At 45.1% G+C, this 25519-nt stretch overlaps 1 protein-coding gene across 1 annotated transcript; it reads right to left on the minus strand.

Moving 5' to 3' along the window:
* Nucleotides 1-23863: 23863 nt before the first annotated feature.
* Nucleotides 23864-24701, minus strand: SOX14 (SRY-box transcription factor 14). Its single transcript, XM_054983989.1, has one exon. It carries the CDS (start codon nt 24699-24701, stop codon nt 23979-23981), a length of 723 nt encoding a protein of 240 aa, XP_054839964.1. The 3' UTR covers nt 23864-23978.
* Between the last annotated feature and the right edge of the window lie 818 nt (nt 24702-25519).

Below are 25519 nucleotides of genomic sequence, written 5' to 3' on the forward strand. Positions count from 1 at the left end.
CAGACCTGATCAGAACTGAACATGTTTTTGCCCATGGAATGTTGTAAGGAGTTAACAGTGCAATCCTAAATAGAGTTATGCCCTTTTAATTCCATTTATTTCAACAGAGGGATGTAACTCTGTTTAGGATGATTACAGTCAATTAAGAGCTGGAATCCCAAGGGAGATGGGGAAATTGGCCTGTTGGGGCTCTGGTGTACTAATACCCTGGAGAGAGCAATTTAGAGAGGAGAAGGATATGTCTGTTTGCCTATCTCCCCACCACCACCACCACCACCACCACCACCACCACCACCACCACCTGATGACTTGTCATAGGTCCCCGGTTTCTTATTTAATAATCCTCAATTTTTGTTTGCTTAATAATCTTCGCTCAACCTTAGAGACATGGTTTTTAAAGGGAAGAGGTAATGCACCTTAAATACTGTATCAGTTTTCTCTATGAAGGTCTCGCTTTTTTTTAACCCACTTAAGGATGAAAATATTTCCCGCAGCTTCAACAGTAAGTTTCACCTTCCTGAGGATTTGCATTTTAGTGCTGCTTTGTATAATTTTTGATGGCACAAAGATGAAAAGACTGTTTAAGCTTTGGGGTTAAGAGAATGGATGAATTAAGGTTATGTTATCTGGAGTCAAATGATTAATCTGCATTTAACATCCACTGATGTCTCAATCCTCAGTACAATTCTTTGAAAAGTCCTATTGATTTCAGTTCAAAATAAGCGTGCTTTATTATTGCCTTCCTTACCTAAGAGATTGCCTTCTCCCTTAACTTCCACTGTGACTTGGAAAACCATCAACCATCTGGATGCCAAGTTCATACTGGCTCAGCATGAAGAGATTCTTCTGTCCCATTACCTGTTGATGACTACCCCAAAACTCTGCAGCTACTTGCCCTAGAGACTTGCCAAGGTCAAACAAGTATGGGAAATATGTTTAAAAGCAATTATGCTATATTTTTAGTGTTTAATAGGCAGTTAATTGAATTTTGATTTGGATATTTTTATGCAGTCTGACCTTTTGAAATCAAAAGAAACAATTATAAGATGTAGGTTTTACTACTTCAACATCAAGATGAGTGGCATCATCAATCACATGAGCAAATCCAGGGTGTCACATGAACGCATCACTGTCATTTGGAGCTGGAAATCCGGCAACAGCCACTAGCACCAAGGCCCAGTGGAGTTATACAAAACTATTCAGCAGCACGGAACTGGATGCAGAGAAGGGGACAAGCCTGATGGGAATTCAAGTATGCAGGATCCTTAAATAATTCCAAAGACTACAAGGACAGGTGTCTACTCATCTAACATACATAGTGATTGTATATAGTGGTAATAATACTGGACAATGAATTTGTAGCTACAAGCAGAACCATGACCCCCCATGGCAAAAACTGGAGGCTAGCTGTAACACAATTCACTCTGTGTACTGCCATTTCTAAGCATATAGAACAAGGATTTGAGATACATTTTTGTGGAACTTTCATATCAAAATTAATGGGACTTAATTCCATGTACTATAATTTGGATCCCACAACTACGTTAATTATTCTTTTATGTCTGACAACTGTAAAGAAACATGACAACAACAACAAAAGAATCCCGAGGGGTGCAGCTTTATCTTCCTATCTGGATGCTTATTAACCAGGAACATAATTGAACCTATGCAGGCACTTGTCATCCCCGCTGAATTCAATGGAAGAGATTTAAGCACATATGTTATTCTCTCCCACTGAAATCAATAGGATTTCCAAATGCCGTTGCTCTGGTGTTGCCTGAGACATGTGAAAGAGTTGTTGCCAGCAAGAATGAAGTCAACACTTTGATTCAAGATAATACATACTCACATGTACCATGAAAGATTGTGTGTCCACAATAAAATCTTTTTAAAATTCATATAAGGCCATTAGGACACTTTGGCTCAGGTTCCACCTTTTTGCCGCATTTTGGAACCTGCTGCCTCCCTAGAAACAACTCTTTATTTTTCAGCGGAGTTTTGCTCTTAGTTTTTTAGGTATTTGCTTTCCCAAGCCCCTCATAATTTCATTTACTCAGTTTTCGAGGCTGTTTAGTATGCCAACCAGAGCTTAAACAGCCAGTAATAATAAAGATACTTACTAATAAGAAAAAGTTATGTTTTGGGATTTCCCACTTTTATACCTTAAAATTAAGGTTAAGGATGTCCCACTTCCTTCATTTGTAATTCATATATTAGTATGTCAGTAAGAATTCTTTTGAATTGACAGGCAGTGAAATACTTTGGGTTGGACCACTGGCAAGGGTTCCCTTTGTAATTGGATGCCAATGTAATTGAATGCCACCATGTCCTAAAAGCTGGACAATATGCCACTCTACAGACTTCTTATTCTGGAAAGAGGAATAAGTTCTTTCTTTCCCCAACCTCACATCTATATCTTTCTAGAAAGTGATGAAACTCTGTGGGACTAACAAAATAAGGCTGAGGCAGCCCAGGAGTAAGAAACGCTTTTCTATGAAAGCCCAATGGTGAAATGAAATAATCAAAAGCAAAATGACAGAAAAGAAACTTTATCAGAATAAACCAACAGTTTGGTCCATATACTTGGAATGTGACTCAAATATTGTGCCAGTGTGGCCATCTGTAGTCAGAATGGCTACCAAGTACATTAGAATCCAAGTTCTTCGTTTTAATGACAATATTTTGTCTCTCATATATGAACCGATCATTGACAAATACTAATAGTGGCTAGATCCCCACACTGTTGTAGTTATTCATCTTCTGGTTTTTCCTCTCCAGACAGGAAAATTCAGGAGGAGAATTAATACAATAGCACTAAGTCCAAGGGTTTTATGCAAGGGCTACTCTTTTTTCAATTGAACTAATTAGCGTTACTTTTAAATTCAAAGATACAGAAAATGCAAAAACCAATGTATTGCTTTTGAAAATGATGACATTAAAAATATTCACACTGTTCAGTAGATTGTGCAAAGCCAGTGTCACACACAGAACTTCTCTCCTCCCTTTCAACAGGTGATCAGCAGGGAGAGGAAAGATGTATCTGGCCTAATAGTGGCAAAGAAAATTATGGGGGCAGAGAGCGGAGGCCTCATGAGTTCAAGGGGGACATAGTTCTATGAATAAAGATTGCAGATTGCAGAACTAGAGTTCCCTTTGCCCAGCTGTCGATATAAGGGATCTTGCTTTATGCACAAGTCGCAAGGACAATCAACAAGGGGAAATCTGTTTCTACATGCAGATCACCCCTTTCTGGATCAGGCCACCATGAGTTGCATTTTTTATTTGTACCCAGAATTTTATTTACTAATTTAGATATTTATGCCCTGCTTTTCTCCCCAATGGAGAGAAAACATCGTTTCCAGCTTCTCCATTTCACCCCCACAGCCTGTAAGGAAGGTTAAGCTGAGAGTGTGTGATTGGTCCAAAGTCACTCAGCAAGCCTATAAGGCAGAGTGGGAATTTGAACCTGGGTCTCCTAGACTGGCACTATCACCACTGCACCACACTAGCTCTCAGAAGTCATCCATTAAGCAAACTGTATAGCCTTGGGCAAATCACCACTTTTCATCAGGCCTGAGTCTTTGAATACAATGGCCACCATGATTAATAATGGAAAATTCCTTTCTCCAGTAAGAAATGCCATTGGAGTTATCGGCCATCTATGGTTCTGAGCCTGGTCAAAGCAAGTGCTGGCCCCATTCTCTTTACTCTTGGAGGATGCGTCACTGCTGTTCTCTATAAATGGAGCAGGCCTTGATAGCATAGGAAGCAAAATAACCCCTGCTTCCGTAGAATTCTGTGCACGCACTGGAAGACTCTGGAGGGGGGGGAACAGCTGATTCTACCAAAGAGCAGGATAGCACACTAACTAATATTTCTAAACTGAAGCAGAAGAAGAAAGAGAAAAAGAGGATGGAGAAACTGAATAGAGGACACAAGAAAAGAAGCAACACTACCCTCACCCCTCTTCTTTATAAACAAGAAAAGAAACAACATGAATTATTATAACTGAAAAGGTCCACAGAGGTTCACAAGGGACAAGATGGCATTTGAAGATGGATAATGTAGCAAAACTGAAGATCAGCAAATTTAGAAATGTCCTTAGCTTGAGGCTACTATTGTCCCCCACCATTTTCTCAGAATCTGCATGGGGACGTTGAGCAGGTAAAGACAGGTAAAATACTTTTTTGAAAAAAAGGAATCCAATCTGCAGCTATTTGCCTAAGTTAGAAGTCTTGATTTCGAACTTCTAACTCAATCAGTTGTCTTTCCATCCCTGTGAGATATACATGCTAGAGTATAAGTCAGTAGAGTTAATTCTTGTTTCTTTGCCACAGTTTACTTCAGATATAGGCCTGGAACCATCAGATATAGGCCTGGAACCATCTAGCTGGGGGGCCCTTGGTGAACTCACAATTGGCTATAGGATACCTGAAATCAAATCCCATCTTGAGGCTGTACTCATTGAGTGCAGTTGGACAAGTCACTAATATTCATCCTTTCAATACAGTGGGAACATTGCAGGAATTGTACTGCGTCTTTCTGGGAGGTCTTTGGTTTGCCAAGAATCTGAGAGTTGTGGGAGTGTTTAATACCCCCCCCCCCCAATATCTTTATCATGCATGTATTTTTTGAGCTACTGAGCAAATAACAGCACTGCAGCACATTCCCCCAATCAAATTAGCAGCCCACTTAAAGCAATGTTTAAGGAAAGGAAAGGAAAGGAAAGGAAAGGAAAGGAAAGGAAAGGAAAGGAAAGGAAAGGAAAGGAAAGGAAAGGAAAGGAAAGGAAAGGAAAGGAAAGGAAAGGAAAGGAAAGGAAAGGTTCTTGCATAACGTGATTTGGCCTGTAGAATACACAGGAGAAAATAAAACAGTTCAGTGAATATCCTCCAGAAGTGGGTAAACAAGCCATGAGAACTGCACAAGTAATAACATAAAGAATTGTGAGGAAGTGGTTTTTTAAAAACCTAAGAATAATATATTAATAGGTTCTACAATCTCTTAAACATCCTGGTACCTCACAAGTAGGTATGTCAAGAAAATACTTTGAACTTCACACCTAGTTTTCCTCCTCCTTGTTCCCTGTAACTGCTTTTCCTAATAAAATCATCCTTTGGATTCATATTAATGGTTCCAGTTGTTGCTAATTATAGGGAAGTAACAGAGGCAGACCAGTCAAATTCTGTCAGCCCCCCTCCCCCCCCCCCCCTCTGCAGGGCATTCCTTTTCTTATTCTTCTCAGGCATGCTGAAGGGCTCTGGATTTGGAATGAACACAGCTGTGGGTCCTCAGGGAAGAAAGGCAAAGCAGTTAAAAACACCTGACAGGAGTAACTGGGGTGAAGCAGGCAGAAGTTTTCCCTGAACACTCTTGCCATTTTGGAAAACTCTGAACTCACTTGAATTTGTGGTGCCTGCTTCCAAAAGTTGCTGTGTGGTATGTATTTTAAAACATTTCTGTCCTAATGGTGCTACAAAAAAGATTGGTTAAAACTATGAGGAAATGACATTGAGGAGTGAATATGTCATTTTTCCCCATCTTAGATAATAGTGATGATTCTCTGTTTTGAGGAACTTAAAATTTAACATTGTAATGCAGGGGAAACAACAGAGGGAGAAAAGAAAGGCAGAGTCAAGGATAAACAGGGAAGGATCTGTATTCAGTTCTTAGGCTGAGTCAAACTACGTAACTTGAACTCCTGGCATTGGACAAGGAGAGATAAATCTCTCTGGGCCATTTCTCTGACCGGAAATGCCCTCTGTGCTTCTCTCAACTCTAGTAAGGGGGAAAGACAGGTGACCATAACCATATTGTGCCTCTCTTCCTCCCTACAAAGGCTAAAAGCAGCCATGGAAGGAGTTATTATTGATGAGGGAAACAGCAAGTGGGAGAGCTAACCTCTCAGCACTAGAGCCCTGGCCCACACCATGCATACCCTGTGGTTGCTTGGGCTGCTGATATGCCAAAAGACACATCTGGACTTCCCGTCGCAGAACTCCAACATCACATATTGTAAGAGGCCACTGTGTGAACGCACATGTCCTGGTAACAATATTGGGAAAGATTCATATGATTTATACTATTTGATTACTTCCCCCCTCTCTACCTTTACCCACCTGGAGAAATACCTTTTTACTTTGGAGTCTAGGCTGGACAAAAAAACAACAGGGGTCAAGGGGAAGATACTTGACCAAAATAATGAATTAATTATTCCATTAGTTGCTATCTCCAACAGTCAATGCCACTGGAAAAGCACACATCGACCAACTATTCTGATCAGATAGCAGAGTGAACCTGTATCTGCCAGATGTTATACCACATGGAGTGTGGAATGTTCTTTCCCACTCCATCATCTGGCTTAAACAAATCCTCAGTTAGAATGAAGATTGTACCACATCTGGCAACCATGTACAAGTTCAAAAAAGAACTGCATCGCCATTTTAAGGAGAGCATGTATGTATGCATGCATGCATGCATGCATGCATGCATGCCATGGGAGTTGTGGTACCTACTAATGTGTGTCCTGGTGCCCACTTGCTTATTGAGTCTGTCTTGGGGATCCAAATGTTCTTGAATGGAGGGGGACAGGGAGCTTCAGGTGGCTTCCTTGCAGCTGACTGGCAAGCAAAGTGCTGAACACAGGCAGTGCTGTCAAGCCATTGTATTTACCAGGGCCTTCAGTGGTGCATAGACTGAAGGCATTTTATAGGGGAGAGTGGTATTATTGGGGAATTTGTTTTGCATGTTTTAAATTGTAACTTGTAAGCTACCTTGCACGGTGAGGAAAGGCAGGATATAAATATTTACATAACTACATAAATAAAAATGCATACCAGGCCGTCATGTCCCAGTTGTGTACCCTTGGCTTGGCCATAGACCCAGTTTTTCTTGTGTTCCTGGGCTGAGAAACCTCTCTCTGTGGCCCCACAAGGAGCAAACTCTCCTTTTAATTTGAAATCTGAAATCAAAGTAAAAAGCTAGTCCTAGTTGGCTGTCTTTAAGCGCCAGTCTGGAGAGCAAACAAAATAGTTTCTGAAATCCAACACAAAAGCTTAATGTGCTTGTGTTGCCTGTGTGACTGTTACAATTGTCACTTATCCAAATAAAACTTTCTATATAAATCAAGCTTTTTCCCTCAAGAATTGAAGACTTTTACAAAACAGATGCAAGCTGAAAATGTGTCAGAGTGGCTAACATTTTTACCTGAAAAAGAGGGTTCAAATCCCTCTGCCATGAAGTTCATTGAGTGACCCTGGGTCAGTGAAGTGCTGTTTAATCTACCTCCCAGAGCTTTTTTTCTGGGAAAAGAGGTGGTGGAACTCAAGGGGTTGCCCTCGGAGAAAATGGTCACATGGCTGCTGGCCCCGCCCCCCTGATCTCCATACAGAGGGGAGTTTAGATTGCCCTCCGTGGCATGGAGGGCAATCTAAACTCCCCTCTGTCTGGAGATTAGGGGGCAGGGCCACCAGCCATATGACCATTTTCAAGAGGGTCCGGAAATCCGTTCCACCACGTTCCAGCTGAAAAAAAAACCCTGCTACCTCCCAATATAAGATGAAGATGAAACAGATGTACGCAACTCTGAGCTCCAGAGAGGAAGAATCAGATTAGAAAACAGGATCAAGTGCACCAAAATGTGTACTACAAAAGTTATGTTCACCCAGGATCTGCTACTTTTGCAGTGACGTAAGTTTCTCCATAGGAAACATGTTGCTATATTTAATATGAGATTTTCCTACTGGAGACCAGATTAGTTTGGCCTGAGGCTGTAGGGCTTGTGATGAGGTTCTCATTCGCTATTTAGAAATCAAGTTTATTTTGGATAATGAAGCTGAACAAACTGAACTTAGCTTTCAGAATAGGCAGGTGTAAAGATAAACACTGAAACATAAATAAGTTGCTCTGAAGTTGCTTGGCCACGTTGATATTATTTTCATCAGTTAAAACCACAGAACTGTTTTAAGATAAAACCACAGTGGGGAGAAAACTGTCACCCTAACTACAGTAATAGTATAAAAGTCTGCAGTAACCCCATGGAAGTCTTCCTAAGGAAACTTTTCTCCAAACATTGGCTTATCCCAGAGGGTGATTCAGTCCCACCCATCCCCAATGTGCACTTCTTCATGCATGAGTGTCCTTTACCACCGACACCCCTACTATTACCCTTCAGCAGCTCTCTATACAGTGAGTTGCACTCTGGGGAGGACCATGTGCACCATATGTCACACATAGGTACATACGGGATTGAATCCTTTAGGGAGCATTTGTATAAACAAGGCAGAAATTTATTTCTCAATGGAACATACACTGCAACTACACAAAAATAAATGTAATCCATTTAAGGACTGCTTATGGGACTGCCTTCTTTTGTAAGTACCTCCCTCAATCACTCTGGTCATCTTCAGAGGCCTTTCTTTGGGTGTCCCCCTCATCTGAGGTTAGATGAGTTACAGCCTGAGAAAGGACCTTCTTGGTGGTGGCACCAAAACTCTGTAACTCGCTCCCCAGGGAGACTTATCTGCATCCCTCTATCCAGGGCTTTTTTTCAGGGGGAACACAGAGGAATGGAGTTCCGGAACCTCTTGAAAATGGTCACATGGCTGGTGGCCCCGCCCCCTGATCTCCAGATAGAGGGGAATTTAGATCGACCTCCTTGCCACTTGGCGGCGTGGAGGGCAATCTAAACTCCCCTCTGTATGGAGATCAGGGGGCGGGGCCACCAGCCATGTGACCATTTTCTCTGAGGGCAATCCACTGAGTTCCACCACCTCTTTTCCCAGAAAAAAAGCCCTGCCTCTATCATTGTCTTTTGCTAGCAGGTGAGGACTTTCTTCTTTTGTTTGGCATTCCCTCACTACCTCTTATTAGCCCTCCTCCCTGTTTGTATGTCTGTGTGTTTGTGTTTTTATGCTTTGTTTTAAATGTTTTATGTTTATTTGTCTGCATTTTAAACAGTGTTTTAGTATATTGATTATTGGCTATCTTGGGAAACCTAAGCTGGGTGGAAAGGCAGTTTACCAATGTTTGAAATAAAATAAATAAATCAGTCCTAATTTTCCATCCTTGACTTTGTCCCTTCAGAATATTACCCTGTGCTTCTGTTAGGAAAAAAATAGCCAGCATGGTAAATATGTCCTGAATCTGAAAACATATAAAGGAGGCAGTAGGTAGAGGAACATAGCTGTGTTGGAGATGGGCATTAGTCAAGGTGTCCACTTCACATCTTCTGAGAACCTCTCATTATGTTAGGAGTTCAGGCGGCAAATATTGTTTCTAAGTTTGCAGGGTCAAAATACTTTGGGAAGTGAAAGAATTTACAGTTGTAACCGTCTACTATATAAGGAGCAAGTTGACCAGAACTGGATGGAAGTACTGAGACTAATAGGAGATGTATAGGGCTGTATTATTTAATGTGATTTTAAACATGGTATCTTTAAGTCCAGCAACAAGGACAAGCTGAGGAATTAAAATGGTCCAGAAGTAAGTAAAGCTGTGCAGCCTCTGCAGTGCCACAACAAGCTAGCACTGAAACAGCCACTCAGTTAAAACCCAGCCAGTGATGCTAACAATGGCTATAGGGTTGCCTTTTGCCCAGTGACCATAGAGCTTGAGAGAATTCCTAAAGCATCACACAGAAGTGCTATCACATCCCACAATCCTCCACCCAGGAATGATGTCACTTCTGGGTGATGATCTAGGAATTCCCCCAGTCTCTATGATCTTTACCACAGAGATTGGGAGAATTCCTAGATGTGCACAGAGGGAATAGCATCAACACACACCCCCATCCACCCTTCCCAAGCACTGCCCTAAAAATCTCCCTGCACTTGCCAGATCATGACGACTAGCAACGATAAATGGTTCTCATATCATCAGTTGCCTCCTCAAGCAACTCTACCAATTGGAAGCAGTGCAGGAGGAGGACATGAGTGAGCCAACACTCTTCATAGGCACTGGTGGCCAAATCTGAGCTGAGTGACCCCTGCAGTATTGCTTGCTCCTGGCTGCCAGCAAACCTTTTGGAAAATGGCCCATCAGGAATTTGCACTGCATGGTTAATGGCCTGTCTGTGTAATATTTCCGGGACCATGTATAGACTAACATGCCTTGTTTGATCAGATTACAAGGATGATCTAAATAACTATGACCCTATAACCTAAGAAGAAGACTATGTCACTGAATTGTAACCAACTCATGGGATTGCATTCACGGGATGTTCCAGGCAATAGACTAGCAGAGATGGTTTGCCGTTGCCTTCCTCCACATGGCAACTCCAGTCTTTCTTGGTGGTCTCCCATCCAAATACTGACCATGGTTGACCCTGCTTAGTTCCCAAGTTCTGACAAGCCCAAGCTAAGCTAGGCTATTCAGGCTGCTTAAAACCTAAGGCAGGAATCTAATTTCCCATTTATCATCTCATGATGAGCACCAGAAGCCATGTTAATTTTTATATGCTTGAAGCTGTGTTATACATTCCTGAATAAATACTGTTTTTGTTTAACAGCTTCATTGCTTGCCCTTAGGTTATACACATCCCCAAACCACAGACTTTGCGTGGATGTTTTGAAACAATACTGAGAAGACTAGGAGGCGGGCTGCAATTTGCTTATAAGTAGCAAATACTTTGTGCATAGCAGGCCCATGTAAACTAATCTAATTGTGGGATATTAAGGAATCTTGATTGATTTGGGATTGTTGGTTTTGGCAGAAAGAGGTTGGCCCAGTTACCTCACAGTTGTTTAAAGAGTAAACAGTGAAAAGGAGTTCCTCAACGCACTCTTTTGACTGCGGCAGTCTATTGTACTGCAATCTCTTCTGAAATAGTAGCAGTAAAGCCATCAACGCAAATGTGACACACACTTAAAGTGTCATTTGCTTGCTCCAAACCGCAAAGCAAACCAGGACTTTGAGGACAAAATCAAAATCAGACATTTTCATATTTAAGAATTGACATTCAAGATTAGACTGGAGCTGTCAAATATGTCTTCTATTAAAACAATCTGCTTACTGTTTCAGGTAGAACTCTGGAGTTTGAGGCGAGGTCCAGGGTTCTAAGCTTCTCAGAGCAGGACAACGATGTTTAAGAACATTCCATGGAAGAAGGTTCCAAAGGCTAATTCCCACACAACAGGGGTAGGCAGAACCTGACAAGCAAGAAACGTGGAATTAAGACATGGAGCTGCAGTCATGATCAAACAAAACTCCACAAGCAGTTATTTTGTACATCCCAACAGACATTTTGATGACTCCAGCAGTTAACCAGACAGCATCCTAAGCCAGCTGATAAGAAATGTGTGCAAACTCAGCAAGAATTGTGATGGTTAGAACCTGGGACACCTGCACAGGTGATCAAACACCCATAGCTGGGAACTGTAAATGATGAACAGAACTTACATCCATGAATTCTCAAGTAATACAGAATGCAAAGAGAAAGAACTAGTGTCATGTTGTAAATGGCCCCAGAGATTTCAGGTAGCTCTGCCTCCAAGAGGACAAAACTGGCCCAAATCCATTTGCCTGTGCATGAAGAATCAATTTTTCTATCAATCTGAAAAATATTTTTTAAACTAAAGCATATCTGTTATATCACATTGCTGTACATTCCTATGCATTTTACAAGTAAACTTTTCCAGTAAACTCATTTTGGCTCTTGCTGAAAATATATGTATTGGATTCAAAGTCTGGGTTTAACTAACGTTGAAATTCCTCAGTTATTCCTTAGGAATAATTTAGGAAAATTAAAGAGATTGTCAGTTACTGCTATTGTTTATGATCTCTGTACTTTTCTTCATTACATTTGAGTTTTACATAATTACATATCACTGTGTTCTTCAGGCATTTCATGGCAAATTTACAACTTTTTTCATAACTTTGTATTTATACATGTCTGTCTATTGAGGATCCATGATGAAGTGTGTTCTAGTCCATGCAAGTTTATACTAGAATAAAACCTTATTTGCAGTGCAGACCTAAGAAGAGTTACTCCAGTCTAAGCCACTGATTTCAATGGCCTTAGACTGGAGTAACTCCTCTTAGGATTGAACTGTTAGTCTTTTAGATGTCCCACAACTCCTATCAGTGGTGAAAGGGTCACATATTTTTATTGTTTCTTATATTCCCCAGCAGCCAGGACAGAATCTGTTATCAACAAGCCCCTAATTTCACAAACCTCAGTGGATGAGAAGCGTTATCCATATATGAGTTTAAAAAACTGTGAAACTTTTGAAATTGTTTATTGCATAATCTAAGGCACAAGCATTGTAGAATATTCACTTGTAAATTACCACAGTGAGGAACAAGACATTTCATATCCTTGCACTTCCAGCTGAAATGTTGAACTTTTACCTTATTGGTGCATGTTGCTTAGCTTGTATGCTGATCCAATATAAAATATTGGAAAAGAGATCCCGTATAAGCAGTACAGTGAAACAAAACTGTCTGTTTTCTCACATGATACTGAAAGCCCCTTTGACCCTCTCTGGTATGATTTGTGCATACCCATGAAAGATGGGCAGAAAATGGAAGATAGACATTGTTAAATCAAATGTGCATTTTAGCCTATATAAATTTTACATTCACATGGCATATGATGGAAATAGAAACCCCATCTAAATGCCATCTGTGACAAAAACTTTTAAAATATTGCTCATAGTCACATGCTCTGATTCTCCAAGGCTTTCCCCTCATGGTCTTGACACCTCTCCCTTTGTTAACACCATCCCACACATTTTGGGTATTCTTCTTGATTATGCCAGCAGCAATAAGATGACACCATCCAAAGTTCTGTTTGTGATGCATGGGACACACACACACACATCTCATCAGATTCTTCCCATAAATTGCAACCTCACCAAAAGAGAAAGTTTGAGATTGCCACTAGGAGAAAGAATCCCAGTGTGTGTGATGTAAACATTCTGCATTATTATTTTTGTGCTGTTCTCGTGTTCATCCTTTCCGCATCAGAGACAGACAAAGAGACAGAGTATGGACATATGCTATGAGTATGGACATATGCAGAGTATGGACATATGCTATGTCCATACTTAACATATTTTTAGGTACATATGCAAAATATGTCATATGGACATCTAAAACAGAGGTTGAAAATCCAGGTAAAGTAAAGCAATTTTATAGCCCTTAAATTTCAACAGGAGAGAGATTTAAGTATGTGCTTAGTACTCTCATTAAGTTTAATAGAACACAAAATGCTTAACTTCAGCTGGATCATGCCCATTATGTGTGAGACAGTTCTGTAACTGCAACTATAACTTGGATTCCCAGTTGCAGTTCAATACAGATAATCAGATTAACCTAGCCCTGGCTTTGCAAAGGTATTTCTGTGATTGTTTCAAAGGAATACTACAGTAAGTGATGTAATTGTATAAAGAAGGATATAGAAAATAAAGCTGCCTTCCCAATGAAATACCTTCTGGGACCAACATAGCTCTATATGTGAGCTCTGTATGTCAGGAGAAAGAGCAGAAGAGGAATACCAGAAAGATTTACTTACCAGATCTTGTGGTTCTCTCAGTTCCATGTGATCAACCTTCCAATGGCAAGGCAAAAAATTCCAAGTACATCTCAGAAGAAGGAGCTTGAGAGAGACTCAGTTTCAGCTAATCAAGAATGTTCGTGCAATCCAGGATAATAATAATAATAATAAAATTTAAGAATCATCTCAGACATGACTTAAATGTGTAATTATGCAAAACTGCTTTAAACGGGCATTTGTTCAAAAGCGGTGGGCTTAAAAAGATTAATAAAATTAAACACTGTGCGGCAGTGTTTCAGTTCCCAACCCAAATGGGTCTTTCAAATCCCTTTGGGCTCTCATGGAAATGTATGACCCAACTTCCACTGATTGAAATGAGACCAGTTAGGACCAGGTCTTTGTGTTCATGTGACAATCCTACTGCCAAGGAGTTTGCTCTTCTGCAAATCAAGCACAAAACCTACCTTGCATGATTTAAATGGAAAACCTCCAGTGTGCTCATACCAATAGTTCTGATTTCCAAGAGTGCTAGCATTTTAAGCATTTTTTTTACATGGATTAACTTCTGGCACTTCCTTTTAACAGCTGTTCACAGCTTTTCAAACCCTTTGTGATCCTCTTGCTATTAATTGTGTTGCTTGAGATTAAGGTGAATTTACTCAAAGAGGAGTTCAAACCACAAAATGTACCTTTCAGACTCTGGTCACTGTACATGCATGAGGAGTGGTGTGTCATGTTGCTTATGTCATGTTGCTTATTTGTCATTATAATGAGGGTATTTGATTTCTGAGTATTTGATTAGTCTGTTCATTCATATTGTTGAAAGATTGAGAAGGAAGCCCAGAATGCATGATACTGAAATAGTGGATATAGAAACTAAGAGTAACAAAAAGGGCACAATACAATGAAAATTATTCACAATCCATTTTAAATGCAAAGGACTTACTTGTGTAGTATTAAATCCCATTGCTATCAACAAGACTAGGAGAATGATCCAGTGTCATTTACTCAGAACTAAGTTTTGTGGCATCTAATCCTATGTAATTATGCACAGAATAGCAGTCATGACTAATAGCCACCCATTCCCCATTGTCCCCAGTGTGCTTTTTGTCCCATTTCTCTGTATGTGTGTGTGGGGCGGGTGTGTAAACACATCTCAACAAAAAATTAATTGAATTCACCTTTTCCATTTACTCCTGTGCAACTGCTCACCTGAGTAAGGCTGCAAGAGTCAAACACTGGAGAAAAACCACTTAAAGCATTATGCATCTTTACCTAAAGCAACAATAAGAACAAACTTTTAGAGAATGGATTTGCTTAATGATAGAATGCATTGCTGATGGCAAGAAAGAGCTTTGGCTTTGCTGTCTTTGGAATACTGTTTTTTAAAAGCAAACTGTAGCTCTGTTCCCCACCTCCACGAAAATCTCTTATTGGTTTTTAAAGTGCATTATGACATTTTTAATCTGCTTTCTTGTTCTCTTTGAAAATGAAGAACTTTCTCTGCATCTTTAACTATAACAGAAACACTTAACATTAAGAGGATGATCAATACATTAAGTATTGTACATGATAATTTCTTCTGTATACAATATACATTTAATATAGATGTGTAAAGGAACACAGAAACAAATATTATATCCAATAATGTGTTGAGATTGCTTGTTATATTTGTACACTAATTTCACACACTTCTTCATTGCACAAATGTTATAAACAAAATTAATGTTAAAAACGATTATGCAAGTATGTGTGTGTTTAACACACACATACCTGTCCTCATCCTCTATATATGTAGATGTCTTGAAATGACAATTTATATACAACCACACATACATAGGGTGGAAAAGATCTCCTCTTTACCACATTTTTTTTAAAAAAGGGAACTTCATTGTATATTCCAGAAAAGTATATTGGTGAGGAAGGTTTAACAGAGCTAAGGAGTCTGTGCAAGGAGTGAGAAACTGAATTGATGGATGGATGGTTAAATGAATATAAATGAACTGATACCTTTACAGGAAAATAACATTTCTTTTCTTTTTTTATTCTATAGATCAGTGGGTTTTGTATCTGTAATTCTTTCATATCAGCAAAGAGGAAATAAACTCCCCATGTAAATCATTTTCCCCCACCTGGAAGCATATTAAAACCATGCCATTTTTTTTCTTTTAAGCAGAGCCTCCCCCCCCATTTGCTTATCAGTTCATCCACCATTACATTTTAAATGAAATTGCAAGACCCCCCCTCCCCCAAATTCTAGGTTGATGTAGGAAAGTGAGGAGCAGACTTTTCTTGCTTTAGAATACTGACCTAGATTCAATTACAGATAGACCCAGAAGGGTGGATGACACCTTCCCATTCCTCTTTAAAAATTAGAAAACGTCTCCTGTGCACACCACACAACCACCAAGGCACCTCCCCTCCCCACTCCCCAAAAAGCCCCAAATGGAAAGGCGTCTGTTTATTTCCTGCCAGGGGTTTAGTCCAGCCCGCCTTCTCCTGCCACAAACAAAACAGACGCGGACCCGCGGGCAACACCTCCCAAAATGATTCGATCTCCGTTTGTGGGGTTTCGCTGCTGGAGGTCACCGCGGACAGCCTTTGAGACAAGAGGCTGGCCTTGGCAGGGGCCAGCGGACCCAAATCGGCCTCGTTCCATTTTAAAACGTCCCCCTTTCGATCAGGCAGAAGGGCGCTTTGAAGACGCTCCCGAGGATTTGGAAACTCTGCCTCGCTTCCTGGGAAATCTTTCCCGGGAGGGAGGACGCTGTGATCTTTGCTTATTGACTTTTATCACTAAATTAGGCATATAAATGACCTGAAAGCGGTGGCTGCCGAATTAAATTAAAGGGAGGGAAATAAAGAACAATTACCCCCCTTCTCTTTTCCTCTCTCGGCCCTCCCTGCTCTGATCGCAGCCTGAAAGGAGCCTGGGCGAGATAAGGACAGATTGGATTCCTCTTCCAGAGCGGCTCCGCCGCTTCAATAGAATAGACCGGAGAGACTCTTCCCCTCCACTCGCCTCCGTCCCGCTTGGCCGTGGCGGGAGGAGGGGGGAATCCGGGGCATTTCTGCTCTTTAACTTTTTGGCCTTTTTCTTTAATTGCAGCCAGGATCTTCGACGACAAACCGATGCCTCTCTCGTTGAAGAGAAGCGGGGAAGGTGAGCCCAAACGGGTCCCCTCCTCGCCGTCCTTCTACCATTTAAGGAAAACGAAGGGAACTAAGCTGCCCCGGGGTAGCCCCGGGGTGCCAAGCAGGGTAGAGTGGCTGGATCCATTCTTTCAAAAAGTAGAGATCTGGCCAACTTAAGAAGGGATGTGTGTGGAGAGGGGGAGGAATATAATCTTCATATTCAGCTCAGTGGAGTATCCTTATAATTTACAGCCACCAAGATAAGGCTAGAGAATATAATAAAAAAAATCGGAAGGCGTCTCTTTCCCCTCCACCCCCACCCCCGGTATTGAATTGCACCTTGGGCAACAGTGCAGAGTCCAGAATCTGAACTTCGCTCAACATATGTTTCCAGCAGATAAGTAAACAATCTGGACGTGAAATGAAAATTTTAATTAATGCAGTAATGCTATTACACCTCAAGTGTGCAAATCCCATTGCATTGCAGTGTGACAATGAGCTGAAGAGGGGGGAGGCGGCCCACAAAGCCCAGACAAGGGAGCACACAAGCCCCCATCCGGAGCTGGGCGCTGGCTTTGGCGCTGGGCGCCAGTTGGATGCAGGCGGGCCCGGTGATTTTCGGATGCGGCATCCAACTGCTTCACGGGCCCTCCGGCGTCACCTCGGGGATATTTTTCTCGCCCGCTCCTCCTATGTAACGTTTAAAAATGCACTGGAGCTTGCTTTATCTGCTGGCCTTTTCACGCCCAACCTCCTGGAATGCGATCCTTCCTCCTCAGACCCTGCACGTTATTTCTTGTTTAGCTCATTCAAATGAGGCGTGTTCGTCCCTAATGAAGTATTGGGTGATTTGCCCTAATAAAAAGAAAGAAAACAGGGTTGACTCTTGCCTTTGATGTGCCTATAAAACTCCCCCAAACAGAAGCTGAGGCGTGTGAAAGAAGAAAGAGGAGAAGAGGGCTTTGGGGGAAAGGGTTTTAAAGACAGGCAAGAACCAGGGCGCAAAGGCTGAGCGCGGCACATCAAAAGCCTCCGCGCTCCGTCCCGCCTCCAACAACAACGCCGCGCCGGCCGAGGGAGAAGGTGGCACCCAGAGCCCTCTCCAGGGGACGCGCAGATGCCACCCCGCCTGCCCTCCCCACCACTGCCCGTTGCCCTGTTTGGCCTCCCCGCTTCTTTGTGCGCCCCCGCCAGTTTCAACCAAGCCGCCTCCAGGTGTGGCCCCTGCGCCTCTAAGCACGCCCCCTGTCCCCGCGGCTCTTTCATGTCCCGCACGGGCTTCTCTGGCCGAGAGCCGGCTGGGGAGCGACTTAGGCCACAGGAGGCCGGGCTAGTCCGGTCTGGACGCACGGCTGCCGGGGCAGAAGGCTGGCCCCGAGCTCTCCTCTCCAGGGAGCTTGACCGCCCGGGCCCGGAGGGTTCGGGGCGATCAAAGACACGCCGCTTTATGGGGGGCGTGGAGCGGCTTGTAAATGTTGGCAGGTGTGGGTTCCGCGACTCCTGCCAGAGCTTCCACACGCTCGGAGGCGGCAGCTGGCGTGGATCTGAGTTGGTTCTGTATCCGAGGATGAGTCCTTACCTGCGCCTCTTCCCCCGGCCATTTGAAGTGCGCCGCCAGGTGTTTAAGAACAAGATGGAGCCCGATAAGGGCTTGCTCGCCGCGTCTCCCGAACTGACACGCTCCAAACCGCAACCCTGCCTCGCGAGGAGTGGGGCCCTTTCCCCGTAGCTTCCTTTCCAGGAGGGACCTCTTTTTTGTGCACGTTCTTTGGTTCCTGTTGTTGTTGTTGTTGTTGTTGTTGTTGTTGTTATTATTATTATTATTATTATTTCAAAAATGCCTTTCATGCTTATGGTTAGAGAATGAAGATGCGTTAGTGATCGCCCGGTTCCTTTTTTAACCACGAGTACAATCAAGGAAATATAGCCAGGAGGACTAAAACCAACAAATCACATCCGGAGATCTTTTTGATCTTTCAGAGTCCCTTTGAACACGTTTGATCGTACTCAGTGGCAAATTTCCACTCTTATTATCACCAACAAGCAGGAATAAGTAACAGCTCTTTGAGATTTCTTAATATGTCTTTTCAAAGAAAGTTTCTACCACCTTCAGGACTTGCCTGGTAAATCTCTCATGCAGCAAACTTCACCGCGAATTTAGAAAGGTGACCAAAAATTTAGAAAGTTGTAAGAAGTTTGCACTGGTATTCTTTCCTATGATGCTTTTTAAAAAGAGAAATAAAGTAAGAAGCACTTCGAGCCTTCACGACATCCCCCCCCCCAAATAGGTTATTTGAAATGTGTAATTTCTGGACAAGAATAGCCCGGTATTCAACTCTCTCAAATTTAATGAGGGATTGGCTGTTGCTGGCGAGGAGCTGACTGATTGCATATATAACCTTGATTGCAAATTCCGTTAAAAACCAATTGGTTGTGTTTAGAGTCATGCGCAGCCAATGGGACTAACGTCTCCTTCCTGGATGCATTTACAAGAAAGTAAGCCCCGTTGTTTTCACGGGAACTTTCGGAGGAGCTGCGCTGTCCAGGTCCAAAGCACATCTTCAGAGAGGACAGGCCACCGGAATTACAGTGACTTTGTTTCTGCGAATGAGGGGCAAGCTGGCTTGGCACTGTAGGGATGGCATCAACCCAACCCCCAAACGGCCTCCCCAGGAAGCAGCCCCGGGCTCCAACACCGCCCCCCCCCCACACACACACACAAGTCAGGTCCCCTCTGGCCCGAACTGGGCGCTGTTCCCCCTCCTGCAAAATCCCCACGCACTCTCTCTTTCCCAAATCCTCCCAGTTCTGCCGCCCCATCAGCTCTCCGGCTTCCCCGGGTGTCTCCCGCTGCCGGGGCGAGACTAGGTCCGCAGAGCATCCTCCAGCCCGCCCAAACCCGCCATCTCCCCTCCGCCTAGCGCAAAGGGAGGCTGAAGGCTAAACGGGATCCCATTTCCTCCCCCTGCTCTTTTGGCGGAGCGCGGAAGGCGGGGTGTCTCCGCGCCCCGCAGCCTTTGTTTAATGATTTTATTGAAAGAAGGAGACAGTTGTGGGGAAACAGGTTTGACAAGGAGCTGCTCTCTCTCCCCCTTTAGGGGATTTCTCTCCCTCTCGCATACATACACACACGTCTCCCTTTGACATCAAAGTCAGTAATCGGTTCATTTCAGTGTCATGGCGATTATTTAATGTATTTATCTGCACGCCTAAAAACAGCTACACACCTGCAAACAGGGCGGAGGGGACGCAGCTGGATGAAGGGAGAGGCGCTGAGAGAACGAGAAAATACTACCACGGGGGAGGGAAGCTGAGAGGGTGGCACTGCAGTTTCAACTCAAGATAATCCTCACATTTTGCCCTGTTTGATACCAGACTGAGTTTCTGGTTCAGTTAGTCAGGAATCTTCCCTGCCTTGCGGCAATGTCTGTTCATCCGAAAACGTATGCTTTCGGATCACACGGGATTCTTCGTGGGTGTGGAATGGGTAATTCCCTGGTTTAAACACAACATGCCTTTTAAAAAAAGATTGTAGGGATTCTTATCTAGGTTTTGTTCAACTTCTAACTAAAACTAGTCAGTTTGGTGTAGTGGTTAAGAGCGCAGGGCTCTAATCTGGAGAGCCAGGTTTGATTCCCCGCTCCTTCACTTGAAGCCAGCTGGGTGACCTTGGGTCAGTCACAGCTTCCCGGAGCTCTCTCAACCCAACCCACCTCACAGGGTGTTTTGTTGTGGGGATATTAATGACATACTTTGTAAACCACTCTGGGTAGGCATTACGGTGTCCTGAATCGAATGTTGTTGTTAAATTCGAAAAGGATTCTGTAAGGAATGCAGACTACTATCAACTTTAGCATCTGATGCCGCACTTCTCGGATCAGGCGGAGACCATCACGAAAATTCCCTTTGAAATTCAATCCAAACAAACGCGTTTTGAGTTTGTTTGGGGCTAGAAGGAACTTTGCTTTATGTTGCTGAGAATCTACTACCCCTAATGAAGTGCCCTGTGCAAGTAGAAAGCTGCCTGCTTCTGCTTGGACAGGAATCGGTGATCACACACACCCTTACCTATTTTGCATTTCACTCTCTTCAGCTCACACTGCAACGACTGTGTTATATATCAGAGCAGCAAGACCAGAGTATTTCGAAAGTAACCGGACTGGCTACCGGGATGGAGAGTGAGGAGTAGCACATTCACTTAGGAAGCCCCGCAAGCGCAGAGACTCCGGCGATCCCGCCAGGTCTCCTCCTCGAACCCGTGACCCTTGCAGTGCCATCGACCGTCACCCTTTCAACGCAACCTCGGGGTTCCTCTTCACCCGGCCCGCTTCGCCGCTCACGGAACCAAACGGATGAGAAAGGCCAACTGGTGGGGCTCCGCGAGCGCCCGGCCGGGCAAGGCGGAAAAGGGGAGCGAGGCCCGGGGGGACTGGCCGGGGGCGCCTCCCGGAGGGACCGTTGCCCGCAGCCTGCCCTTTGGACCCGCGGCGTCGCCAACTCTCCCGGGGAGCAGGCAGCTGACGGCCGCCAGCCGCCTGTACCTGAGGCCGGCGCTCAGCCTAATCTAGGGAGATGTTAAGGGACGCTGAGCTATGAGTGTTATCGCAGGAGCTGACAGCAACTGTCAGCCGGGGTTAAATCAGCCGGCTGGCGCGCAGCTCCTTCCCTTCCGCGGCCGGGCGGCCGTCCGCGTGGGGTGCCGCTGCAGCCGCGCCTCCGAGGGCCGCCTAAGTCAGGCCAGGTCTTAATTGTGCCCGTTTGTCAGTGGGGCCCTTTTTGTCATGCTAAACACGCGTGGTTTAGCCGCCCTAACCTCGCCTTTCAACGCTTTTCTCCTCTCCTCTTTTGTTTACCTTCGCCTGATCTCTCATTTATTTATCTATCTATTATTGCTATGCTTACCCTCCCATTCAGGCCCCGTGTATGTTAATTGTGTTATGCCATTTAATTCTAACAGCGGTCTCAAAAGAGCACTTAATGAGAAAAACAGCTACAACACGGATCACGTTGGCTATTCAGCTCAGCCAGATGGACAACTGCTACTTCGCACTCCCCCCTTTCCCCTTTTAATGAAAAATCCTTTCTTTAACAAAAGGGGAGACCTGATGAATAGGAGCGCCAAACACCGCTAATTGTTTGGGACAAGATGCTAATCGGCCTCCTCCAGCTTCCCTCGGAGGTTGGCGGAGATTTTCCAAGCCTCCCTCTTGTTTGGGGTATTGGTAAAAGAGAAATTGAAATATTGGTGGGGAGGGCTGAGCTGGGAGCAAAGCCTCTGAAGTGCCGGAACCGCGTGCAGCCAAGGAAGGAGGGTGAAAAGGGAAATATTTTGACACTTTGCAGAGGGAAAGGAAACCCCACTGGCAAGAGTGCCTAATAGAACTCTCATTTAAACTCCGGAAGCCTTTGCCGAGACTTGGGTGGGAGGTGAGGGGAGCAGGGGTTCTGCACATGCTCAGCAGCACTCTTTTCTGTGTTCCAAGGCTGCCTCGGGGCTTAGATCTGTACTTCCAAGCAACCAAAATTCTGGTCAGCGTTGAGCTCATCGCTACATCTTGGTGCTTTTGGAAGAACTGTTGTCTAACCACTTGGAGACATCCCTTTAAGAGCCAGTGTATGCGCATCGCTCAGATGCTTTAATCAGTGGTTAGATGTATATTATTGTATTCCCAGCCCTGTTGAAAACATTTCAAGGAATGTGCCAGGTTTGTTTTTCTCAAAGCCGGGACACAGTCTGGATACACACACACCCCACACACACACACCCCATCTTTTCTTCTAAGCCCTTCTTCTAAAAAAAAGGTGAGATCTCCCTCTACAGTCAGTCCCTCAACAAACGAACAGGTCCAGCCTCCCGCCAGTGGTTTAACTGGGGGTTTGAAGCGTCATGAGCCAAGTTCAAACCTCCCAGCAGACAGAAATCGTTGGAATTGCAAGACCTGATCACGGAGTGCCTTGGAGCCAGTCGCTATCTGGGACCTAGCCTGGCCCCCTCCAACTGTAAAATTGGAATAGCTTGTTAAGGGGGAGAAGGAAACACGACACGCCTCGGGCCTTAGGAACAGATCAATTTATCAGTCTGGAAAATCCAGCTTCAAACCCCACCGTGAAGCACAACCCACCGTGAAGTTTTCATGCGATGTCCCGGCCAAATAGCTGGGATCTGCGCAGGAATCCTTCTGTCTCGTTTCCTGCAGAGGCCCCACTCACGTCGAGGGAGCTTGCGCAGGAAACCTTCCCTGGATTGTGCCTCCTTTCTCATGTTTCCACGATCCCGCTGGATGCTGTTAGCACCGTCCTTGCGTGGAGGAGCGTTGCTTGCGCCCGGGATCTACTTTCTCTGGCATTCGCAGGCCCTGAGACGCCGCCAGCTTCAGTGCAGTCTTTATAGATGGAAGCTTGTAAGATTGGAAACTGGATTCACGCCCACATTGCTGACGGGTTCGACGACAGATTGTCTTTATTCAAAATGTTTTTGTTCAACAAATGAACAGAATGAACGAGGTAAAATCCTTCTGGATACATTTCCCCCCAATACATTGTTAAAACATATTTAAATCATCGCCATGTTCTCCTTTTTTTCCTTTTCCCATTAAAAAAAACTTTTCTACTGCCTGACTTCATAGCTGACATTCTGTCTAAAGTAAACTTAGGTCTACTTGCACTGATTCACACAAATTGAAGGACTATCTGTTTTGAAATTAAGCAAACACTATCATACCATGTTTCAAATATAAACATTTTCCCCCTTTTTAATAACTCTAAAGAGCTTTCTTTTAAATCTTTTAACATGAAAAGCAATTTTACCTATTAGTGCCGGATGGTAAAATATAGATATATAGATATATATAACACAGCTAACGCTTGCCTTTTAATGTGCAAAAAAAGAGGAAATAATTAAGTCAGAATACTTCCGGGATTTACGGGATTCAAGTCCGAATAACATAGGAACTCATAGACATTAAGGTAATAAATTAAAATTAAAACCCAAAGATGCTTGGCCTTTGGGGCCAAAAGGGAAAATACAAAGTTTGTCGCATTTACAATTCTTACAAGTTTTGGGCCCCTCTGAGCCCCAAGTGCAGAAAGAAAAACAGCTTTATGTGTGTGCGTTGGGGGGAGGGGGGACTACAAAGTCTCGGAGTTCCAAAAAAGTCTTTCCCCAGGTGAACTCAGTTCCCCTGGGCATTCTTCCCGTGCTCAGGTGAGTTTTGCTTAGGCTTTTAAATCTCTTTGTTCCCCGCAGTCTCTCTGTTTACATGCACGTGCCGGGATTCCGATTTGTTTCCATCTGCCAGCCAAGCGTCTCGCCTGCCTAGGTGTGACTGTCAAACGGGACTTTTGTGTGTTACATGGCTGTGGCGTGCGCTGAAGAATAGGGGTCTATTCCAGTCTTGGTCATGCCCGGGAATAAAATGTAGGCCACGGGAGGCTGCAAACTTGAGGCCGACCAAGCGGTACAGTTACACGGCACCACGTAGCCCGGGTTGGTCGGCGACGGGTGGGTGTGGGTGTGCTGGCTGGGGCAACTCAAGGTGCCAAAGGCCCCGTTCTGGTATCCCAAGGTGGAGGCGTAGGGCAGGGTGCTGGTGGCTAAGGTGTGCGGCACCTCAGTCATCTTCTGGATGGCGCTGGAGCTGAACTGGCTGGGGTCAAGTAAGGAGTAAGGCGCCGAGGTGGGGGGCAGGAAAGCCCGGGCCTTCTCCGGGGAGCTGAGCAGAGAGTCCGTGGCTGCCACGGGGAGCCCTGCCGCCTTGAGGGGGTCAGTGTCGCCCAGGTAGGGCAAAGGGAAGACATACCTGTCCTTCTTGAGCAGGTTCTTGGGCTTGCGGCGGGGCCGGTACTTGTAGTCGGGGTGCTCCTTCATGTGCTGGGCTCGCAGCCGCTTGGCCTCGTCGATGTAGGGGCGCTTCTCGGCTTCGGAGAGCAGCTTCCACTCGGCCCCGAGGCGCTTACTAATCTCCGAGTTGTGCATCTTGGGGTTCTCCTGGGCCATCTTGCGCCGCTGGCCCCGGGACCACACCATGAAGGCGTTCATGGGGCGCTTGATATGGTCCGAGGGCTTCGACATGGCGACTCCCGGAGCAGCCCAGCCAGCCACCAGCAGCCCCTCACCTGGCTCGCTTCCTCGCCTGCCGTCCAGCCAAGGAGCGCCGCTGGCTGCCTCTCAGCTGATCATGCCAGTCCTCAGCGCCAGCGCGTCCCTCTGAGGAGCCCCGGCTAGACAGGGCGAAGCGGCCCGACGGCGGGGCCAAGAGGGCAATCCTGGAGGGGCGGCACTCCTCGGGGCTCGGTGCGCTGGCCAGGAAGAGGGGAAGGCGCCGACGGAGCACGGAGTGGGCCGGTTCAAAGGCGCGGCGGCTGCTTGGGACAGCGCGCCAGCCGACAGCGCAGAGGCAGGCGGGCGGGCGGGCCGGCGGGCGAGCAGGCAGGGCGTTCCCTCCCGAATCCGCTGGCCCAATCAGCAGCCCGCGCCGCGACGAGCCGGAGTCTGAGTACCTTCTCCGAGGCTAGCCGAGGAAAAGGGGCGGGGGGAGGGAAGAGGGCGCTCGCCGAAGACGCGGATTAAAAGGGGCGCTTTTGTTCGAGGGCGCGCTAATCGCCGCAGCCAATAAAACGCCGCACGCCCCCTCGTTTGGGGGCGGAGGGGGTGGGGAAGGACGCGGGACGGGGTGTAGGGGGAGTTGATCGATGGGGGGCCTAACTTGAGCCTAGGCGAGGTGCTTTTCTTCCTCCCCCGATGAAAATCTCTCTGGGGAGGGGGAGATGCAGATGCTGAAGCGCAGTGGCTTAGGGCACCTGTGAAGGGAGGCAGGCACGCACGCACTGGAGCATTCACACATTCTCCACTGAGCTTTGTCGGGCCGGCCAGAAAGCGTGTGCGGAGGG

The sequence above is a fragment of the Eublepharis macularius genome, chromosome 6 (assembly GCF_028583425.1).
Source record: "Eublepharis macularius isolate TG4126 chromosome 6, MPM_Emac_v1.0, whole genome shotgun sequence".
Lineage (NCBI taxonomy): Eukaryota > Metazoa > Chordata > Lepidosauria > Squamata > Eublepharidae > Eublepharis > Eublepharis macularius.

What these genes read in the sequence shown, in the direction of transcription:
- SOX14 (XM_054983989.1), bottom strand. Translation starts at nt 24,701, where the DNA reads ATGTCGAAGCCCTCGGACCATATCAAGCGCCCCATGAACGCCTTCATG.